The sequence below is a fragment of the Symphalangus syndactylus genome, chromosome 13 (genome assembly GCF_028878055.3).
Source record: "Symphalangus syndactylus isolate Jambi chromosome 13, NHGRI_mSymSyn1-v2.1_pri, whole genome shotgun sequence".
In the NCBI taxonomy this organism is placed as follows: domain Eukaryota; kingdom Metazoa; phylum Chordata; class Mammalia; order Primates; family Hylobatidae; genus Symphalangus; species Symphalangus syndactylus.
In genome coordinates this window covers 38,255,498-38,274,397 of record NC_072435.2, presented here as the reverse complement: position 1 = coordinate 38,274,397, position 18,900 = coordinate 38,255,498, and the positions used below count along the sequence as shown (strand labels likewise).

Sequence of the window (18,900 nt, the reverse complement as noted above, 5' to 3'; positions counted from 1 at the left end):
ATTTCTTATTCACTAGTCTGACAGAATCCAGAGGACAGGAATCATTTCTCTTTTCCTTCAATAGCACCATCCAACTGGCTGACCAGCCACATGTTTCAAAGTAATGGAAATTAAGTTGGAGGAGAAAAGCTGAGCATGGCAAGGAGTTGGCTAACTAGATGAAGAGTGTACCAGTCATCTCCTTTCATCCCGGAAAATTCAGTGGCTCCCTTTGGAGGCCCCACCACCATACCACATGCTAACTTGTGAGAAGAGTGACCCCTGGGGTGATACTTCCTAAACCCTCCTAGAGACATGGCAAGTGTAGGCGTGTTGGGGTAGCCCCAGGCAGTTCTAAAACCCAATACCAGGGAAAGATAGGAGGCGGCTCCTGAAGACACATCACCCCACAAAGTTTCCAAAGGGGAACTGAGGCAAGAGAACACGGTGTCTGGAGGCAGGGAACTTAAGGCCAATTTGTGCCGACTTCCTAAAGCTGAATCAAGGAAAAACACCGAAGTCTGGGGTCAGGGAATCTAAGGCCAATTCGTGCTGACTTCCCAAAGCTGGATCAAAAGGAAAACACCTAGGTCTCAGGGCAGGGAACCTAAGGCCAATTAACACCAACTTCCAACAGCTAAACCAAAAGGAAAAACCCCATCTCACCCAGGGGATCAAAGACTACTCTCTCTACAACCCTTCCCCTTCCACCTTCTCAGATGGAAAGGAAAAGTGTATCTGCATAGGGCACCAATTAACCTCAGCCTTCAATTAGCCACGGACCAAATCTTTCATCCAGGACCAAATCCTACATCAAGAGAAGGGGTAGCCGAAAGGGACCTCAAAAGTAGTACTTAAAACCTAGAAAACTTGGTACCTGGGCCCTTGAGCCACTTGCTGGGCCCATTCCCATCTTGGAGTGCTTTCTCCCTTTAATAAATCTCTGCTTTCCTTTCCTTGCTTCCTTCCTGTGTTTCGTTAGTTACTTTGCTAGTGCGTTTTGTTCAATTATTTGTTCAAAATGCCAAGGACCTGGACAGCTCACACTCACAACCTTCTTTCAGGTAACAAAACCTCAAGTGCAAGATATTCTGAGCAGGTGTTTGTGCCCTAAGGAAAGATAATAGGAGGAAAGGAACAAGGGTTTTTTTCCACTGGAGTGTCACGAGGTTATTTTCTACTTTCCTCTTATGTGAAATGTTCAGAAATAGAACAGAAATATTTTTAAAAGTCACCCATGCACTCCAGCCTGGGCAACAAGAGCAAAATCCTGTCTCAAAACAAAAACAAAAACAAACAAAACCAAAAACAAAACTGGTGGGTATATGACACTTGTAGTTGTCAAAACCCCACTGCCATCCTGCTCACTGATGTGCTCAATGATGGTTTCTTGTCAACATTGTATCGTGTCATTCCCCACTGCACTGTGTATCCCACATACATTTTGATCTGCTTCACCCTGTTGGGGTGGGTTTTCATTGTCCTATGGAATCATATTTCTCTGTTAAAAAAAATTAATAAACCATTAAAATACTTCATCTATTTGAAGGAAAGGATGAATATATTGTACAATAAAGAACAAATAGGCCGGACATGCTGGCTTACGCCTGTAATCCCAGCACTTTGGGAGGCCAAGGCGGGTGGATCACTTGGGGTCAGGAGTTTGAGACCAGCCTGGCCAACCTGATGAAACCCTGTCTCTACTAAAAATACAAAAATTAACCGGGCATAGTGGTGAACGCCCGTAATCCCAGCTACTCTGGGAGGCTGAAGCAAGAGAATCGCTTGAACCCGGAAGGCGGAGGTTGCGGCGACCGAGATCACACCATTGCACTCCAGCCTGGGTGACAGAGTGAGACTCCATCTTTAAAAAAAAAAAAAAAAAGTACAAATAGTTGATAATACTGTGAATTGGAGAAGGGGAGTTAATGTTTGGAAATGTGGGAAGGGAACTGAAAATGTAAGATGCTACCACAAGCCTTTAAAGAGTTAGGCTGGGGTCATAGCAGGGAGGATGTGAGACCCTACATCCCACAGATTTGGAAAATAGAGGGAGAAACCAGTCCATGTGGACAGCGTGAACAAATTTAAACAAGTAAACAGACTGAAGTGTGTGTAGTGCACTAAGGTCCTACCTAAGGGCACTGAAATCCAACTCAACTGCAATATTTACAAATGTTTCTGGTAACAAACCACAAACCATGACTGCGTGATTCTCATTCATGAATTCCCATTTGCACAAACTCTTGAATTTTTATCAGTGCCTCTTTTTTTTTTTTTTTTTTTAATACGGAGTTTTACTCCTGTTGCCCAGGCTGGAGTGCAATGGCGGGATCTCGGCTCACCGCAACCTCCGCCTCCCGGGTTCAAGCGATTCTCCTGCCTCAGTCTCCCGAGTAGCTGGGATTACAGGCATGCGCCACCACGCCCGGCTAATTTTGTATTTTTAGTAGAGACGGGGTTTCTCCATGTTAGCCAGGTTGGTCTCGAACTCCTGACCTCAGGTGATCCACCTGCCTTGGCCTCCCCAAAGTGCTGGGATTACAGGCGTGAGCCACCGCGCCCGGCCATTTTAACTTTTAAGAGGAGAAAAGACGACTGGGGACCCCACAGACCACTGCTTTTCTGACGCAAGAACCCTACACTCGAGACGGGATTCCCCCCATGATCCTCCTCATGGCCCAGCACAATCTGAGGAGACCCGCGGCTGAGGACGCGGAGCTGCCCAAAGAGGGCTCCGGGGCCGGGGCCAGGGCCGCAGTCGCTGCGAAGGGACGGGACAGGATGCCCCGGGTCCCGGCTGCCGGCCCAGCCCCACAGACCCCGGAGGCGCCGCGGGGAGGCCCGGGTCCTGCCACAGCCGGTTCCAGCCGGTTCTAAAAAGCCCTTCGCCCCCGTCTCAGGACGCCTGGCCCCACACACTCACCATGTCTGAGCTTCCAACTGTCTTCCCCAAGGCTCCCGTGACTAGAGAGGAACACAGCGCAAGTGACAGAGCGACAGGAGCTCTGGCGGAGAAACCTGGAGCCTCTCAGAGCCGAGCGTTCCAAGAGCCGGAAAGAGGGTTCCAACGGTCGTTAGCACAGCAACAAGAGACCGTGGGCGTGCAGCCGTCTCCTTCCCCAAAAAAAGTTGGCAGGGCCCCGCCCCGGCGCTCCTGATTGGACCATGAGCCCCGCCTCGCCTTCTGAGCCCTGAGTGACAGCAGAAGCCCGGGATAATGGGGCCCTGCAGAGCCAGACTGGTTCTATTCACTTCCTCTTTAAGGCCCACCTCCCTCCCTGTGCCCTGATCCTTGGATATCTGCGTTTCCGCCAAACTTTCCTGAACTTCGTATATATATGATTGATTGGCTGATTGATTAACTAATTTAGACGGAGTTTCGCTCTTGTCGCCCAGGCTGAAGGTGCAATGGCGCGATCTCAGCCTACTGCAACCTCTGTCTCCCAGGTTCAAGCGATTTTCCTGCCTCAGCCTCCTGAGTAGCTGGGATTATAGGCACCTGCCACCAGGCCCAGCTAATTTTTGTTATTTTTAGTAGAGACAGGGTTTCGCCATGTTAGTCAGGCTGGTCTTGAACTCCTGACCTCAGGTGATCCGCCGGCCTCGGCCTCCCAAATTGCTGGGATTACGTGATCCACCGCGCCTGGCCTCTTTCCTGAACTTTAGAAAGGGCACTGACCTTTCCTTCACTCAATGGGCTTTCTCTGCTCCTTCCTCCTGCATCAGGTCACAAGTGTATGCAGGGAATTTCAGACTCAGTGTCTGATGGGGCGATCTGTTTGCCTCAGAGCAGGAGGGGAACCGAGACCAGGCCAGGCACGACTAGACCACGAAAGAGAGACAGATGTCCTCCAGGGGGACAGGAATAGGGGATGAGGCATGGACAAAACTTCCTCACACATCTACCATCTCTCCTCACAGTATGAGAACACTCCCTCCTTCCAGAACTTCATTTTCAACAGCAGGAGACTATCCCTTGGGGTCAGTTTAAGCTTCTGACCTAAATAAACTGTCAACTTCATAAACCCTTTCACCAGGTGATGTTCCAAACAATTCTCGCACACTGACTTTCACAGATTTTCTTCATCTATACAAATTACAGCCTGACCCCAGTGACCCTATGCATGCCAAAACCAAAAACACTGCCCTCCAAATGGCCCCAGGCTCCTGAGGTCCAACCTCAGAAGTGACAGAACACCTCCCCCTCTGCATGCCCCCTGTCCCCCACCCCAAATGCATCTGCACTTGGGTCTCCTGTGTTCCAGGGTTCTGCAGCTTCTCAGAATCCACTCCTGGAGCTGCTCAGAAACACCCAAGGGAACTCATTTTCCCTCCCTTTGCAGGCTCCAGGCTGGTCTTGGGCTCTGCTGCCCCCTGCAGGTTATTCACCTACTTCTCTCCTCCATCGATCACTTCCATGAGACCATCTACAATCCCACTGTGTGAATAAGACACTAGCAGAATCCCTGCTTTCCTCCTGTATGTACATATAAAGTGGGAGAGAAAAAACTAAGATAATTTAACTGCATTAAAAGACTTCCAAATCGTGGTGGCGGCGGTGGCTGAGGCACTAGCAGTCAGGGACACTAGATATACCAGTGGTGGAGTGGGGCTGGGCTGGGAATGGGTTGGGGAAGGGGCTGCAGGGACAGATAGCTGCCTGGGCCCAGCAGCAGTGCAGCTGTACAGCCTAAGGCACCTGGCAAGCAGAGCTGGGGGCTTCCGGGAAATGACTGTGGGAAGCAAAAGGAGGCAGGCTTGATGGAGCCTGGAGCTGTGGGAGCTGATGCAGACTTATGATAGCTGCTACTATCATAAGTAAGCCCGATTGAGATGTGAGAACTTGGATTCCTTGGCAATTTATGAAGAGGAAGACTGATGACAAAGAAGTCATTGATGAAGAGGAGGATGAGGATCACTGACATGCTTGTCCCACTATGCAAACAAAAGGGGAAGCGCAACAACTTCTGCAACATGGGGTGAAAGGATGCAGGGGACTCTCATTGTCAGGTAATATACTGCTGCAGAACTCTTAGAGGTTGCAAAACCTTTCAATAAATACCTGGAAGGCCAGTTGCCATGGCGCACATCTGTAATCCCAGAAGTTTGGGAGGCCAAGGGGAGTGGATCACTTGAAGCTGGGAGTTGGAGACAGCCTGACCAGAGCAAGGGGAGAGGATCACTTGAAGCTGGAGTTGGAGACCAGCCTGACCAGCACAAGACCAGCCTGGGCAAAAGAGCGAGACCCTGTCTCTATAAAAAACAAACAAACAAACAAACAAAAAGAAGGTCAGGTGTGGTGGCTCATGCCTGTAATCACAGCACTTTGGGAGGCCGAGGCAGGCAGATCACTTGAGGTCGGGAGTTCCAGACCAGTCTGACAAACATGGAGAAACCCCGTCTCTACTAAAAATACAAAATTAGCCGGGCATGATGGCACATGCCTGTAATGCCAGCTACTCGGGAGGCTGAGGGAGGAGAATCACTTGAATCTGGGAGGCGGAGATTGCTGTGAGCTGAGGTCGTGCCATTGCACTCCAGCCTGGGCAACAAGAGTGAAACTCCATCTCAAAAAAAAAAAAAGAAAAAAGAGAGAGAAATTAGCCTGGCAAGATGGCCTGCGCCTGTAGTCCCAAGCTACTCAAGAGGCTGCAGTGCGAGGATCACTTGAACCCAGTAGTCCGAGGCTGCAGAGAGCTAGGATCAGGCCACTGTACTCCAGCCTGGGCCACAAAATGAAACCAAGCCGGGCGTGGCTCACACCTGTAATCCCAGCACTTTGGAAGGCCGAGGTGGATGGATCATGAGGTCAGGAGATTGAGACCATCCTGGCTAACACGGTGAAACCCCGTCTCTACTAAAACTACAAAAAATTAGCCAGGTGTGGTGGTAGGCACCTGTAGTCCCAGCTACTCGGGAGGCTGAGGCAGTAGAATCTCTTGAATCTGGGAGGTGGAGGTTACAGTGAGCCGAGACTGCACCACTGCACTCCAGCCTGGGCGACAGAGCAAGATTCCATCTCAAAAAAAAAAAAAAAAAAAAAAAAAAAAAAAAAGGCCGGGCACGGTGGCTCACACCTGTAATCCCAGCACTTTGGGAGGCCAAGGCAGATCACCTGAAGTCAGGAGTTCAAGATCAGCCTGGCCAAGATGGTGAAACCCCGTCTCTACTAAAAATACAAAAAGTTAGCTGGATGTGGTGGTGGGCACCTGTAATCCCAGCTACTTGGGAGGCTGAGGCAGGAGCTTGAACCCGGGAGGCGGAGGTTACAGTGAGCTGAGATTGCACCATTGCACTCCAGGCTGGACAACAGTGAAACTCTGTCTCAAAAAAAAAAAAAAAAAAAAAAAGAAATGAAACCATCCTACCTGGGGATTGCCCGACCACTTGGATCATCCAATTGTGGGACACAGAGTGTGATGGTATTCCCTTATGGACTAGATCATTCTAGCCATAAGAGATGCTTGGCCTACTGAAGATTTACCAGAAGAGATGACTTCCTGGCAGTCAACGGAAGAAGCGCTGATGAAGCAATCCTTTTAAATTTTGTCAAATTAATCAATGATGGAGGGAGAGAGAAAATTGAAAAAACAAAGCTTGCTGCACATTCAGCATTAACGACTAGGTCAGCTTGCTCTCTGACCCCCCCCCTCCAAATTTTTTTTAAAATTTTTTTGAAATAGAGATGGGGTCTCACTATGTTACCCAGAATAGTCTCAAACTCCTGGAATCAAGCAATTCGCTCGCCTCAGCCTCCCAAAGTGCTGGGATTACAGGCGTGAGCCACTGTGCCTGGCCCCCTTCATAGTTGTTTGATGCCTAGTGTCCTAGAATCCTGTAAACCCTAGATGATAATTCCCCTTAACTGTGCTATAAATAAAAACTTGAACATTAAAAAATGTTAATTTTTCCCTTTGAGATATTATTTCAGGTCCTGCATAACTGAAACTACTGACTTCAGCTGCTCTGAAGGACCCCTGTAGTAGCTGACTCACCAAAGAAGGTAGTTTTCACATCCTGATGATTTCATCCCCTGTACTTCAATCAACAACCTCAATTTTTCAGCCTCTTGCATGCCACAATCCCCTTAAAAATCCCAGCCTAGGCCGGGCGCGGTGGCTCACGCTCGTAATCCCAGCACTTTGGGAGGCCAAGGCGGGCGGATCACGAGGTCAGGAGATCGAGACCACGGTGAAACCCCGTCTCTACTAAAAATACAAAAAAAAAAAATTAGCCGGGCGTGGTGGCGGGCGCCTGTAGTCCCAGCTACTCGGAGAGGCTGAGGCAGGAGAATGGCGTGAACCCAGGAGGCGGAGCTTGCAGTGAGCCGAGATTGTGCCACTGCACTCCAGCCTGGGCGACAGAGCGAGACTCCGTCTCAAAAAAAAAAAAAAAAAAAAAAAAAATTAGCCAGGCGTGGTGGCGGGCTCCTGTAGTCCCAGCTACTCGGAGAGGCTGAGGCAGGAGAATGGCGTGAACCCGGGAGGCGGAGCTTGCAGTGAGCCAAGATCGCGCCACTGCACTCCAGCCTGGGCGACAGAGCAAGACTCCGTCTCAAAAAAAAAAAAAAAAAAAAAAAATCCCAGCCTAGGATGGGTCCAAGTGCAGTGGTGTTTACAACTAATTGATCACAACCAGTTACAGATGTCTTTGTTTCTTCTCCACGCCCACTGCTTCAATTGACTAGCCCCAAAAACAAAAAATCCAGCCCAGAACTTTTTGAGGAGTTGGATTTGAGGGTCCCTCCCATCTGCTTGCTGGGTCACCCCATGATTATTAAACTCTTTCTGTGCTGCAAATCTTGCTGTCGCAGTGTATTGGTCTGTTACTGCAAAGTGTGTATATGAACCTGGTGATTCTGTAGCCCTGGGGATTCTTGGAGGTTGAGGAAGGCCATCTAGGATTGGCTTTCCATGGGAACAGTAAAGCAGTTTGTACTGCCCAGATAAAAAATTGCTACAGGGTGCACCGGAGGAATGGCATGGCCCTTTGCTATCTTTCTCGAGTCCTATAGTGGGACAATGTGTATATGATGTGGGAGAAGCACTGCAGATTTGGAGAAATTTAGAAACCCAGGAACAGGGTAAACTCGGTAATCCAACAAGGGCTAACAAAGGGAAAAAAGAAAAATCAACAGAAAGAAAAGGGGAGATAGGGAAAGGGACCAATAGGAGTCACCCAGGAGCAAATGTGGCATAATTTGTTGGGGGCAGAAACACCCTGAAGAGAAACGGACAAACAACCTAAGACTTTATTAGTACCCTTATGGTAGAAACTACAGCCTAAACTGCAGTTTCATCCCTTCCCTTCTGCCCCTATGGAAGAAGAGGAAGATGACTCAATCTTTAATTTGATTGTACCACTGTACCAGGGGTGGATTCCACCATGGCTCAGAGATTAGGATTGGGGCAAGGTCAACCCCATGTTCAAGCAATAGGGGGAAACCAGAGGTCCCATATCAAGTTCATTTCCCGTTGCCCCCCAAATAAAGAAAAGACTATTACCTTAGTAATAGTCTGTAATCCTATTACAGGGTGAAATATGCTTTCATCTCTGGAAATCCAGAAACAAATCCTGGTCAGTGGCCTGCCATTGATGATTATAGAGGACAAACAACCCAGATAAAAAGGACTTTAATACATCTAGGTATTGGGGAAGTTCCCCAACCCATATATGGCATTTATTATCCCTATTTTAGAAAACATTTTTGGCATGGATATTCTGTTAGGAAAGACTTTGCAAACTTGAGTGGGAGAATTCAGCTTGAACGTGCTGTAGTAAAGGCTGTTCTCAGGAGAGAGGCAAAATGGGAACCTGAACAGCTTTCTGCTCCTAGGCGGGTTGTCAAGTTTAAACAGTACAAATTATTAGACCGGGCTCGGTGGCTCACGCCTGTAATCCCAGCACTTTGGGATGCTGAGGTGGGTGGATTGCCTGAAGTCAGGAGTTCAAGACCAGCTTGGCCAACATGACGAAACCCTATCTCTACTAAAAATACAAAAATTAGCTGGGCATGGTGGTGCACGTCTGTAGTCCCAGGTACTCGGGAGGCTGATAGCTTGAACCCAGGAGGCGGAGAGCTTGAACCCAGGAGGCGGAGATTGCAGTGAGCCGAGATCGCACCACTGCACTCCAGTCTGGGCGACAGAGCAAGATTCCGTCTCAAAAATAAATAAATAAATAAATAGTACAAATTATTTTGGGCAGGGGGGCTGTGGAGGACATGATGAAATAAGTGCAACTAGGCTGGGTGCGGTGGCTCACACCTGTAATCCCAGCACTTTGGGAGGCCAAGGCGGGTGAATCACGAGTTCAGGAGATTGAGACTATCCTGGCTAACATGGTGAAACCCCGTCTCTACTAAAAATACAAAAAAAAAAAAAAAAATTAGCCAAGCGTGGTGGCAGGCGCCTGTAGTCCCAGCTACTAGGGAGGGTGAGGCAGGAGAATGGCGTGAACTCGGGAGGCGGAGCTTGCAGTGAGCTGAGATCACACCACTGCACTCCAGCCGGGGCGACAGAGTGAGACTCCATCTCAAAAAAAAAAAAGAAGTAAGCACAACTATTGAGGAACTGGTAAGTGGACACATTATCCACCCAGCTCAAGCTCATTTTAACAGTCTCTCTGGCCTGAACACAAACCAAACAGTACCTGGTGGATGATTGTAGATTACCAGGAATTGACCAAGGTAACTCCATCCATACTTCCTGTAGTTCCTACTACTCAGGTAGCTGATCACATAGTGTCCGTGCTGGGGATGCATCACAGTGTGTTAGATTTAGCTAATTTTTTTTTCAGCATTCCTCTCTCTAAATAATCACAAGACCAATTTGCTTTTACCCTGCCAGGCCGCTACTCGAATAAAAGGGTTCATGTTCAGCTCTCCACTTACTGGTCACCCAAAATAAAGAGAAGACTGTCGGCCGGGCGTGGTGGCTCACGCTTGTAATCCCAGCACTTTGGGAGGCCGAGGCAGGTAGATCACGAGGTCAGGAGATCGAGACCACAGTGAAACCCCGTCTCTACTAAAAAAACACAAAAAATTAGCCGGGCGTAGTGGCGGGCGCCTGTAGTCCCAGCTACTCGGAGAGGCTGAGGCAGGAGAATGGCGTGAACCCGGGAGGTGGAGCTTGCAGTGAGCTGAGATCGTGCCACTGCACTCCTGCCTGGGTGACAGAGCGAGACTCCGTCTCAAAAAAAAAAAAAAAAAAAAAAAAGAGAAGACCATCACATTAGTAGATGCTATGGTGGAATGTGTTTTAATCCATGGAAATCCAGAAAGATTCCCTGGTGAATGGGCTGCCATTCAAGGGTTGCTCCAGGGTTATCTCCAAAGTCCTAGGATTTGTCACAAAATGTTGGCTAGAGGCTTGTCTTTGTTTCCATTCCTGTCATCTTTCATGGTTTAATTTTATATATATATATATTTATTATTTTATCTATCTAATTTATTTTGACAGGGTGGGTCTTGCTGTGTCACTCAGGCTAGAGTGCAGTGATGCAGTCATACCTCACTACAGCCTTCAACACCTGGGCTGAAGAGATTCTCATGCATTAGCCTCTTGAGTCGCTGGGACTACAGGCATGAGCCATCCGACCTGGCTCTGGTTTCATTATATTGATGACATCATGTTAACCTCTGAAGACTGTAATGTGTTACAGGAAAGTCTTATACCATTGCGTGCTCATCTACAGGAATGGGGATGGGCAATCAACCCTCAGGAAATCCAGGGACCACAGCCCACAGTGAAATTTTTAGGAGTGATATAGTCAGATAAGACACATTGATATCAAGCATAGTAATTGACAAAGTCCAACACTTTCCTAAAAATATCATTCAATTTACAAAACCTCATTTAGCTCATGTGTAGATACTCATATGTATTTATTCTTTAAGCATAGATACCCATAACAAAGAGTGATGGCTATGCAAAATTATACTGGGATAAAGGAATAATAAACTGTCCTTAGGAAACCAAGTAATGTAGTCACATGATGTTTGATGCATTTACATATATAAGGGCTTTTATAACAAGCTTGTGCTTGCCTAACAATAGAATATCACACAGAAGCCATAATTCCATCTTATTTACCAGTTACTTGTTCACAAATGGTCATAGTTCTCTTTCCATATAAACCTGAGTTGCGTGTTAAAGTGGTTGTCAAAAATTAAATGTAACCTTTTTTTTTTTTTAACTTTAGAGGGAGTCTCACTCTGTCTCCCAGGCTGGAGTGCACTGGCATGATCTTGGCTCATTGCAACCTCCACCTCCCAGGTTCAAGAGATTCTCCTTCAGCTTCCTGAGTAGCTGGGATAACAGGCACCCACCATCACGCTCGGCTAATTTTGTATTTTTAGTAGAGACGGGGTTTCACCATATTGGCCAGGCTGGTCTCGAGCTCCTGACTTTGTGATCCGCCTGCCTTGGCCTTTTACATCATTTGCCTATTGTGTATGTCCTACCATAGTCAAAGTAATACAAGAAAGGTATATACAAAGGCCAGGTGCGGTGGCTTATGCCAGTAATCCCAACACTTTGTGAAGCCCAGATAGGTGGATCACTTGAGGTCAGGAGTTCGAGACCAGTCTGACCAACATGGTGAAACCTCATTTCTACAAAAAATACAAAAATGAGCCAGGCATGGTGGCAGGTTCCTGTAATCCCAGCTACTTGGGAGGCTGAGGCAGGAGAATCGCTTGAACCCAGGAGGTGGAGGTTGCAGTGAGCAGAGACCGCACCAGTGTAGACTCCATCTTAAAAAAAAAAAAAAAGTTACCTGGGCATGGTGGTGTATGCTTGTAGTCCCACATACGTTGGAGGCTGAGGCGAGAGAATCACTTGAGCCCAAGAGTTAAGGATGCAGTGAGATGGCCGGGCGCGGTGGCTCACGCCTGTAATCCCAGCACTTTGGGAGGCTGAGGCGGGTGGATCACGAGGTCAGGAAATCGAGACCATCCTGGTTAACATGGTGAAACCCCGTCTCTACTAAAAATACAAAAAAATAGCCCGGCGTGGTGGCGGGCGCCTGTAGTCCCAGCTACTCGGGAGGCTGAGGCAGGAGAATGGCGTGAACCAGGGAGGCAGAGTTTGCAGTGAGCCGAGATTGTGCCACTGCACTCCAGCCTGGGTGACAGAGTGAGACTCCATCTCAAAAAAAAAAAAAAAATTTCAGGATATAAGTATAAAAAGTAAAATTTTCATGAGAAAAAGCACGTCTGGCATTCTATTCACATGGTAATATTGAATCACAATGTCCAACCAATAACTTTGCAACATTATGAACTTGGTCTAATACATATTTTAATATAGCTAGTGAATTAATTAAGAAAGAATTATGTTTGTCAGTATACAGTTGTGGACAAGTTGAACTATTTCTGTGATACATGTACAGAAATCTTGGTTGCCAAAAAAATTATTGTTTTTAATCAAATATAATCAAACATAATTGAAAATAAATGGAGACATTACATTCAGAAGTGAAACACAGGAAACACTCAAAACTTCCTGGGAGGAGGAAGGTGCTTATTCTCACCTTCCTGAAAGTCCTGGGTGAGACCAGTCACTGCAGCAGAGGAAGAAGCTCCTATCTAGTTGGACTGGACAAAAGCATAGTAGCTGTGAGGCTACAACAAGATAAAGGTCAGTAACAAGCAGGAACAAAGGTGCTTGCCAAACAAATCACATCTCATACCAACTCAATCTACAAAGTAGAGGAGTTGAACATCAGAGAACATTCTCACCCATGACAGTCTACAATTAGCTCTCTGGTAAAGACATTATACCTAAAGAAACAGCAGGCCAGGCACAGTGGATCACGCCTATAATCCCAGCATTTTGAAAGGCCAAGACAGACGGATCACTTGAGGTCAGGAGTTTAAGACCAGCTTGCTCAACATGGTGAAACCCCATCTCTACTAAAAATACAAAAATTTAGCCACGCGTGGTGGTGTGTACCTGTAATCCCGACTACTCAGTTGGCTGAGACACCAGAATCACTTGAAACCAGGAGGCCTAGGCAATGAGCCAAGATAATGCCACTCTATTCCAGCCTGGGTGACAGAGCGAGACCCTGTCTCAAAAAAAAGAAAAAGAAAAACCATATTTCAGATGGAGCTTTTTCATTGTTCTATTCTTTCAGTCTTTTAAGAAATATCTTAGTCTTTATTTCTCTTCAATTTGCCCTTAACCACAGATGGATCTTTAATATGGAGCTTCTGAAGACACCTTTACCCAAAGGCCCACACCTCTGAGCAAAGAAAAGTCAAGTGATTTTGAGGACATTCTTGATTGGCAAGCCAAAGATTCAGAAAAAAATGGGCTGGGAGCCAGGAGTCAGCCTGTATGGATGTGGCACCTGTTTGGTGCCTCTAAAATGTGACTGATGACTTCCTCTTGTCTGCCTTTGAAATGGCATGTAAGATAGAACACTGGTGAATTGTATCATGACATTCCCCAACTCCATCTCTAGATTTTATTGTCCTGTCACAGGCCTCTTTTTTTTTTTTTTTTGAGACGGAGTCTTGCTCTGTCACCCAGGCTGGTGTGCAGTGGCGAGATCTCGGCTCACTGCAAGCTCTGCCTCCTGGGTTCACGCCATTCTCCTGCCTCAGCCTCCCGAGTAACTGGGACTACAGGTGCCCACCACCATGCCCAGCTAATTTTTTTGTATTTTTTAGTAGAGACGGGGTTTCACCATGTTAGCCAGGATGGTCTCCGTCTCCTGACCTCGTGATCCGCCCGCCTCAGCCTCCCAAAGTGCTGGGATTACAGGCTTGAGCCACCGTGCCTGGCCAGGCCTCTCTTCTTAACTCAACAGTCAGTTATCTCAGAGGGTTCTCTCTAGTGTCTCTTCCTGTGTTTGAAAGGAAGTGGGACAATCGAATGCTTCCTCAAATTTTTTTTCTTTTTGAGATGGAGTTTCACTCTTGTTGCCCAGGCTGGAGTGCAATGCTGTGATCTTGGCTCACTGCAACCTCCGCCTCCCAGGTTCAAGCAATTCTCCTGCCTCAGCCTCCCGAGTAGCTGGGATTACAGGCATGTGCCACCACACCCATCTAATTTTTTGTATTTTTAGTAGAGACGGGGTTTTGCCATATTAGCCAGGCTGGTCTTGAACTCCTGACCTCAGGTGATCTGCCCACCTTGGCCTCCCAAAGTGCTGGGATTACAGGTGTGAGCTACCGTGCCAGCCCCCCACTTTTTTTTTCAGACAGAGTCTCACTCTGCTAGGGTGCAGTGGCGCAATCTCAGCTCACTGCAACATCCAGCTCCTGGGTTCAAGTGATTCTCCTGCCTCAGCCTCCTGAGTAGCTGGGACTACAGGCACGTGCCATCACACCTGGCTAATTTTTGTATTTTTGGTAGAGACGGGGTTTCACTATGTTGGCCAGGCAGGTATTGAACTCCTGACCTCAAGTGATCCACCTGCCTTGGCCTCTCAAAGTGCTGGAATTACAGGTAAGCTACTGTGCACAGCAATCAATTTCTTATATTAATAGGACTTCTCTCATATATTAATAGTATGAATTGCTTCATTTCAGGAATGAAGGCTTTTCACATTCCCTTCATTTACAGGGTTTCTCTTCGAGTTCTTTCATGGCTACAAAAGGATCTGATACAATGGAATGCTTTTCTATATTGCTTGCATTCAGAGGGTCTCTCTTTATTGTGCATCCTTTCATGTCTTCGAAAATGAATGGGGAGAAGGGTGGGCGCAATGGCTCACGCCTGTATGCACAGCACTTTGGGAGGCTGAGGCAGGTGGATTACCTGAGGTCAGGAGTTCGAGATGGACCTGGCCAACATAGTGAAACCCCGTCTCTACTAAAAATACAAAAATTAGCTGGGCATGGTGGCGGGCACCTGTAATCCCAGCTACTTGGGAAGTTGGGGCAGGAGAATCACTTGAACCCAGGAGGTGGAGGTTGCAGTGAACAGAGATCGAACCACTGCTCTGCAGCCTGAGCGATAGAGCAAGACTCCATCTCAAAAAAAAAAAAAAAAAGAAAGAAATGAACGGGGAGAGAGGCCCATCTGTAGTGTGCAATACCATGTGGGTTCCAATGCCACTCAGATCAGAAAATGCCTTCCCACGTGGCTTACATTCATAGGGTTTTCCTCTAGTGTAAGTCCTTTTGTGAATTATACCCTCTGACGACAGGTATGCCACTGTGGGTTTTTGGCACAAAGTCACTCTAAAGAACATGAGATAACTTTTGGTATTATGAATGAACAAAAAATTAGGACCAAGATAAATGTTCTAAGTATATAAGCATGAAAATTAAATTTACATGAGGAAAAAGATGCCTGGGATTTTGTCCACTTGGTAATATTGACTCACAATGTCCAAAAATAATATGGTAACATAAACTTGATCTAATGCATGATGGCACTGAGATATTTTATTACGGCTTCTCAATTAATTAAATAGAGAATAACAGCTGGGTGCAGTGGCTCATGCCTGTAATCCCAGCACTTTGGGAGGTTAAGGCAGGTGGATCACTTCAAGTCAGGAGTTCAAGACCAGTGTGGCTAATAGGGTGAGACCTCATCTCTACCAAAAATATAAAAATTAGCCAAGCGTGGTGGTGCACACCTGTAATCCCAGGCATCTTTTTCCTCAGGAGGCTGAGGCAGGAGAATTGCTTGAACCCGGAGGTGAAGCTTGCAGTGAGGTGAGATCATGCCACTGCACTCCAGCCTGGGCAACAGAGCAAGACTCATCTCAAACAACAACAACAAAAAACAGAGAATAACGGCCGGGCGAGGTGGCTCATACCTGTAATCCCAGCACTTTGGGGGGGCCGAGGCGGGTGGATCATGAGGTCAGGAGATTGAGACCATCCTGGCTAACATGGTGAAACCCTGTCTCTACTAAAAAATACAAAAAATTAGCTGGGTATGGTGGCAGGTGCCTGTAGTCCCAGCTACTCGGGAGGCTGAGGCAGAAGAATGGCGTGAACCCAGGAGGTGGAGCTTGCAGTGAGCTGAGATCGCGCCACTGCCCTCCAGCCTGGGTGATAGAGCAAGACTCCATCTCAAAAAGAAAAAAAAATACAGAATAACTTGTTAGTATGCAGTTGCTATAAATATTTAATTGTTTACATTCATCGTCTGTATTTGAAGGTTCTTAGCAGATCTGAAGGCTTTCCCATATTGCTTATATTCATAGGGTTGCTCTCCAGTGTGAGTCCTTTCATGTACTCGAAGTTGTGAGATGAATCTATAGGCCTTCCCACATTGCTTACATTCATAGGGTTTCTTGCCAGTGTGAATCTTTCTATGCATCTGAAGTTGAGTGGCAGATCTGAAGGCTTTACCACACTGCTTACATTCGTAGGGTTTCTCTCCAGTGCGAGTCCTTTCATGATATCGAAGGCTACTGGAAGAAATGAAGGCTTTCCCACACTGCTTACATTCATAGGGTTTCTCTCCAGTGTGGGTCTTTTTATGATACTGAAATGCAGTAGAAGACATGAAGGCTTTACCACACTGCTTACATTCATACTGTTTCTTTCCAGTGTGAGTCCTTTCATGGTACCGAATGGAACTGAAAGAAATAAAGGCTTTTCCACATTGCTTACACTCATAGGGTTTCTCTCCAGTGTGAGTCCTTTCATGTTTACGAATGGCAGTGGAAGAAATGAAGGCTTTACCACACTGCTTACACTCATAGGGTTTCTCTCCAGTGTGAATCCTTTTATGACACTGAAAGGAACCAGAAGAAGTGAAGGCTTTGCCACATTGCTTGCATTCATAGGGTTTCACTCCAGTGTGAGCCCTTTTATGTCTATGAAAGGAACCAGGCAAACTGAATGCTTTCCCACAATCCTTACATTCATATGGCTTCTCTCCAGTGTGCATCCTTTTGTGTATATGCAAAGAAGAAAAATAATTGAATGCTTTTCCACATTCCTTACATTCATAGGGTTTCTCTCCAGTGTGTGTTCTTGCATGTACTCGAAGGATCTTGGCAGATGTGAATGCTTTGTCACACTCTTTACATTCATAGGCATTCTGTTCTCTGTGCATCGTTGCATGTATTTGAAAGGAAGAGAAATTTTTGAATGCTTTTCCGCATTCCTTATAGGGTTTCTCTGCAGTGTGGGTCTTTTCATGAATTTGAAGGTTTCTGACAGATCCAAAGGTTTTTTCACATTGTTTAGATTCATACAGTTGCTTTCCAGTGTGAGTCCTTTCATGCATTTGAAGGTGTGAGGCAGATCTGAAGGCTTTCCCACATTGCTTACACTCATAGGGTTTCTCTCCAGTGTGAGTCCTTTCATGGTATCGAAAGGAAGTGGAAGAAATGAAGGCTTTACCACACTGCTTACATTCATAGGGTTTATCTCCAGTGTGAGTCCTTTCATGATAGTGAAAGGAACTGGAACGATTAAAGGCTTTACCACAGTGCTTGCATTCATAAGGTTTCTCTCCGGTGTGAGTTCTTTCATGTCTTTGAAACGAACTGGGAGAATCAAAGGCTTTTCCACATGTCTTACATTTATAAGGTCTCATTCTAGTGTGCATTTTCATGTGTCTTTGAAAGTTAAGATAAGATAATGCTTTCCCACATTGTTTACATTCATAGGGCTTTTTCCCAGAGTGGGTCGCTTCATGTCTACAAAGATAACTGGGACACTTGAATGCTTTCCCACATTTGGTACATTCATAAGGCTTCTCCTCACTGTGAGTTCTTTCATGTATTTGAAAGGAATGGAACCATCTGAAGGCTTTTCCACATTGTTTGCATTCATATGGCTTCTCTCCAGCGTGAGTTCTTTTATGTTCATAAAAGGAATTGGGACTACCGAATGCTTTCCCACATTCCTTACATTCATAAGGCTTCTCTCCAGTGTGAGTTCTTTCATGTATTTGAAGGGAAGTTGAATAACTAAAGGCTTTACCACACTGTTTACATTCATATGGTTTCTCTCCAGTGTGAACTCGTTCATGTATAAGATATACGCTGAGACAAGGGCAGGCTTTCTCACAAAACTTACATTTATAAGGTCCATCTCCATTGTGCATTATCATGTGTCTTTGAATGCTTGAATGGGATATGAAGGTTTTTCCACATTCTTTACAATCATAGAGTTTTTCTCCAGTGTGAGCCTTTTCTTGCATTTGAAAGGAGGGGTGACATCTGAAGGCTTTCTTACGTTGTTGACACTTATATTCCTGATACTCAGATGGCTTGTGTGCAGTGTCAGCTCTAATGTGCCCATTAAGGGAAGAATGACCCACGAAGACTTCTCCACACACACTACTTTCACATGATTTTATTCCAGGAGAAGTTTTTTTGTTCAGTGTGTCATCTGGAATCTGGCTAAAAGTTTCTCCACAATGATTTTCTTCTGTATTTTCATCGACACTCTCTCCCAGAAGACTTCTGTGAAAAATGAGAAGCACATTATTGAAGGTTTGTTTATAAGTGATTTGATGTTTATTAACAAGGATTGCACTTGCATTTTCAACATTATCCAGGAAAGTATAGGCTTTCTACCCTGTTTAAATTGTTGGAAGGTGAACTGGACCATATGGCTACAAGATGGCCTATCTATACATATTATTTTTAAAAATCATATGTTTAAAAAAGAAAAACACCATATGAGAATTCTTCATAATATTTCCATGTAGACTATTTTACAAATACTAAACTTCTATATCATTTTCTTGAGTCAGGGTCACCATATAGCCCAGGCTGGAATGCAGTGGCATCATCATGGTTCACAGCATCCTTGAACTCCTGGACTCAGGTGATCTTCCTGCCTCAGCCTTCGATGTGGCTAGGACTACAGGTATATGCCACAATGTATAGCTAGTTCTTTGTTTGAGATGAAGTCTCGCTATTCTGCTCAGGCTCTTCTCAAACTCCAGGCCTCTAGCAATCCTCCCACTTCCAACTCCCAAACAG

At 46.1% G+C, this 18,900-nt stretch overlaps 1 protein-coding gene across 1 annotated transcript in view; it reads right to left on the bottom strand.

The window, feature by feature from the left end:
- Nucleotides 1-18,900, bottom strand: part of LOC129460190 (zinc finger protein 709-like) — a 44,641-nt gene that overhangs the window by 15,102 nt on the left and 10,639 nt on the right. Inside the window, exons 3-4 of the mRNA XM_063616107.1 lie at nt 16,089-18,375; nt 11,761-13,053 (exon numbers count right to left, since the gene is read on the bottom strand). Of these exons, the coding sequence (XP_063472177.1) occupies nt 13,024-13,053; nt 16,089-18,110 (2,052 nt within the window). The 5' untranslated portion in view covers nt 18,111-18,375 and the 3' untranslated portion in view covers nt 11,761-13,023. The remainder of the gene's footprint in view (nt 1-11,760; nt 13,054-16,088; nt 18,376-18,900) is intronic.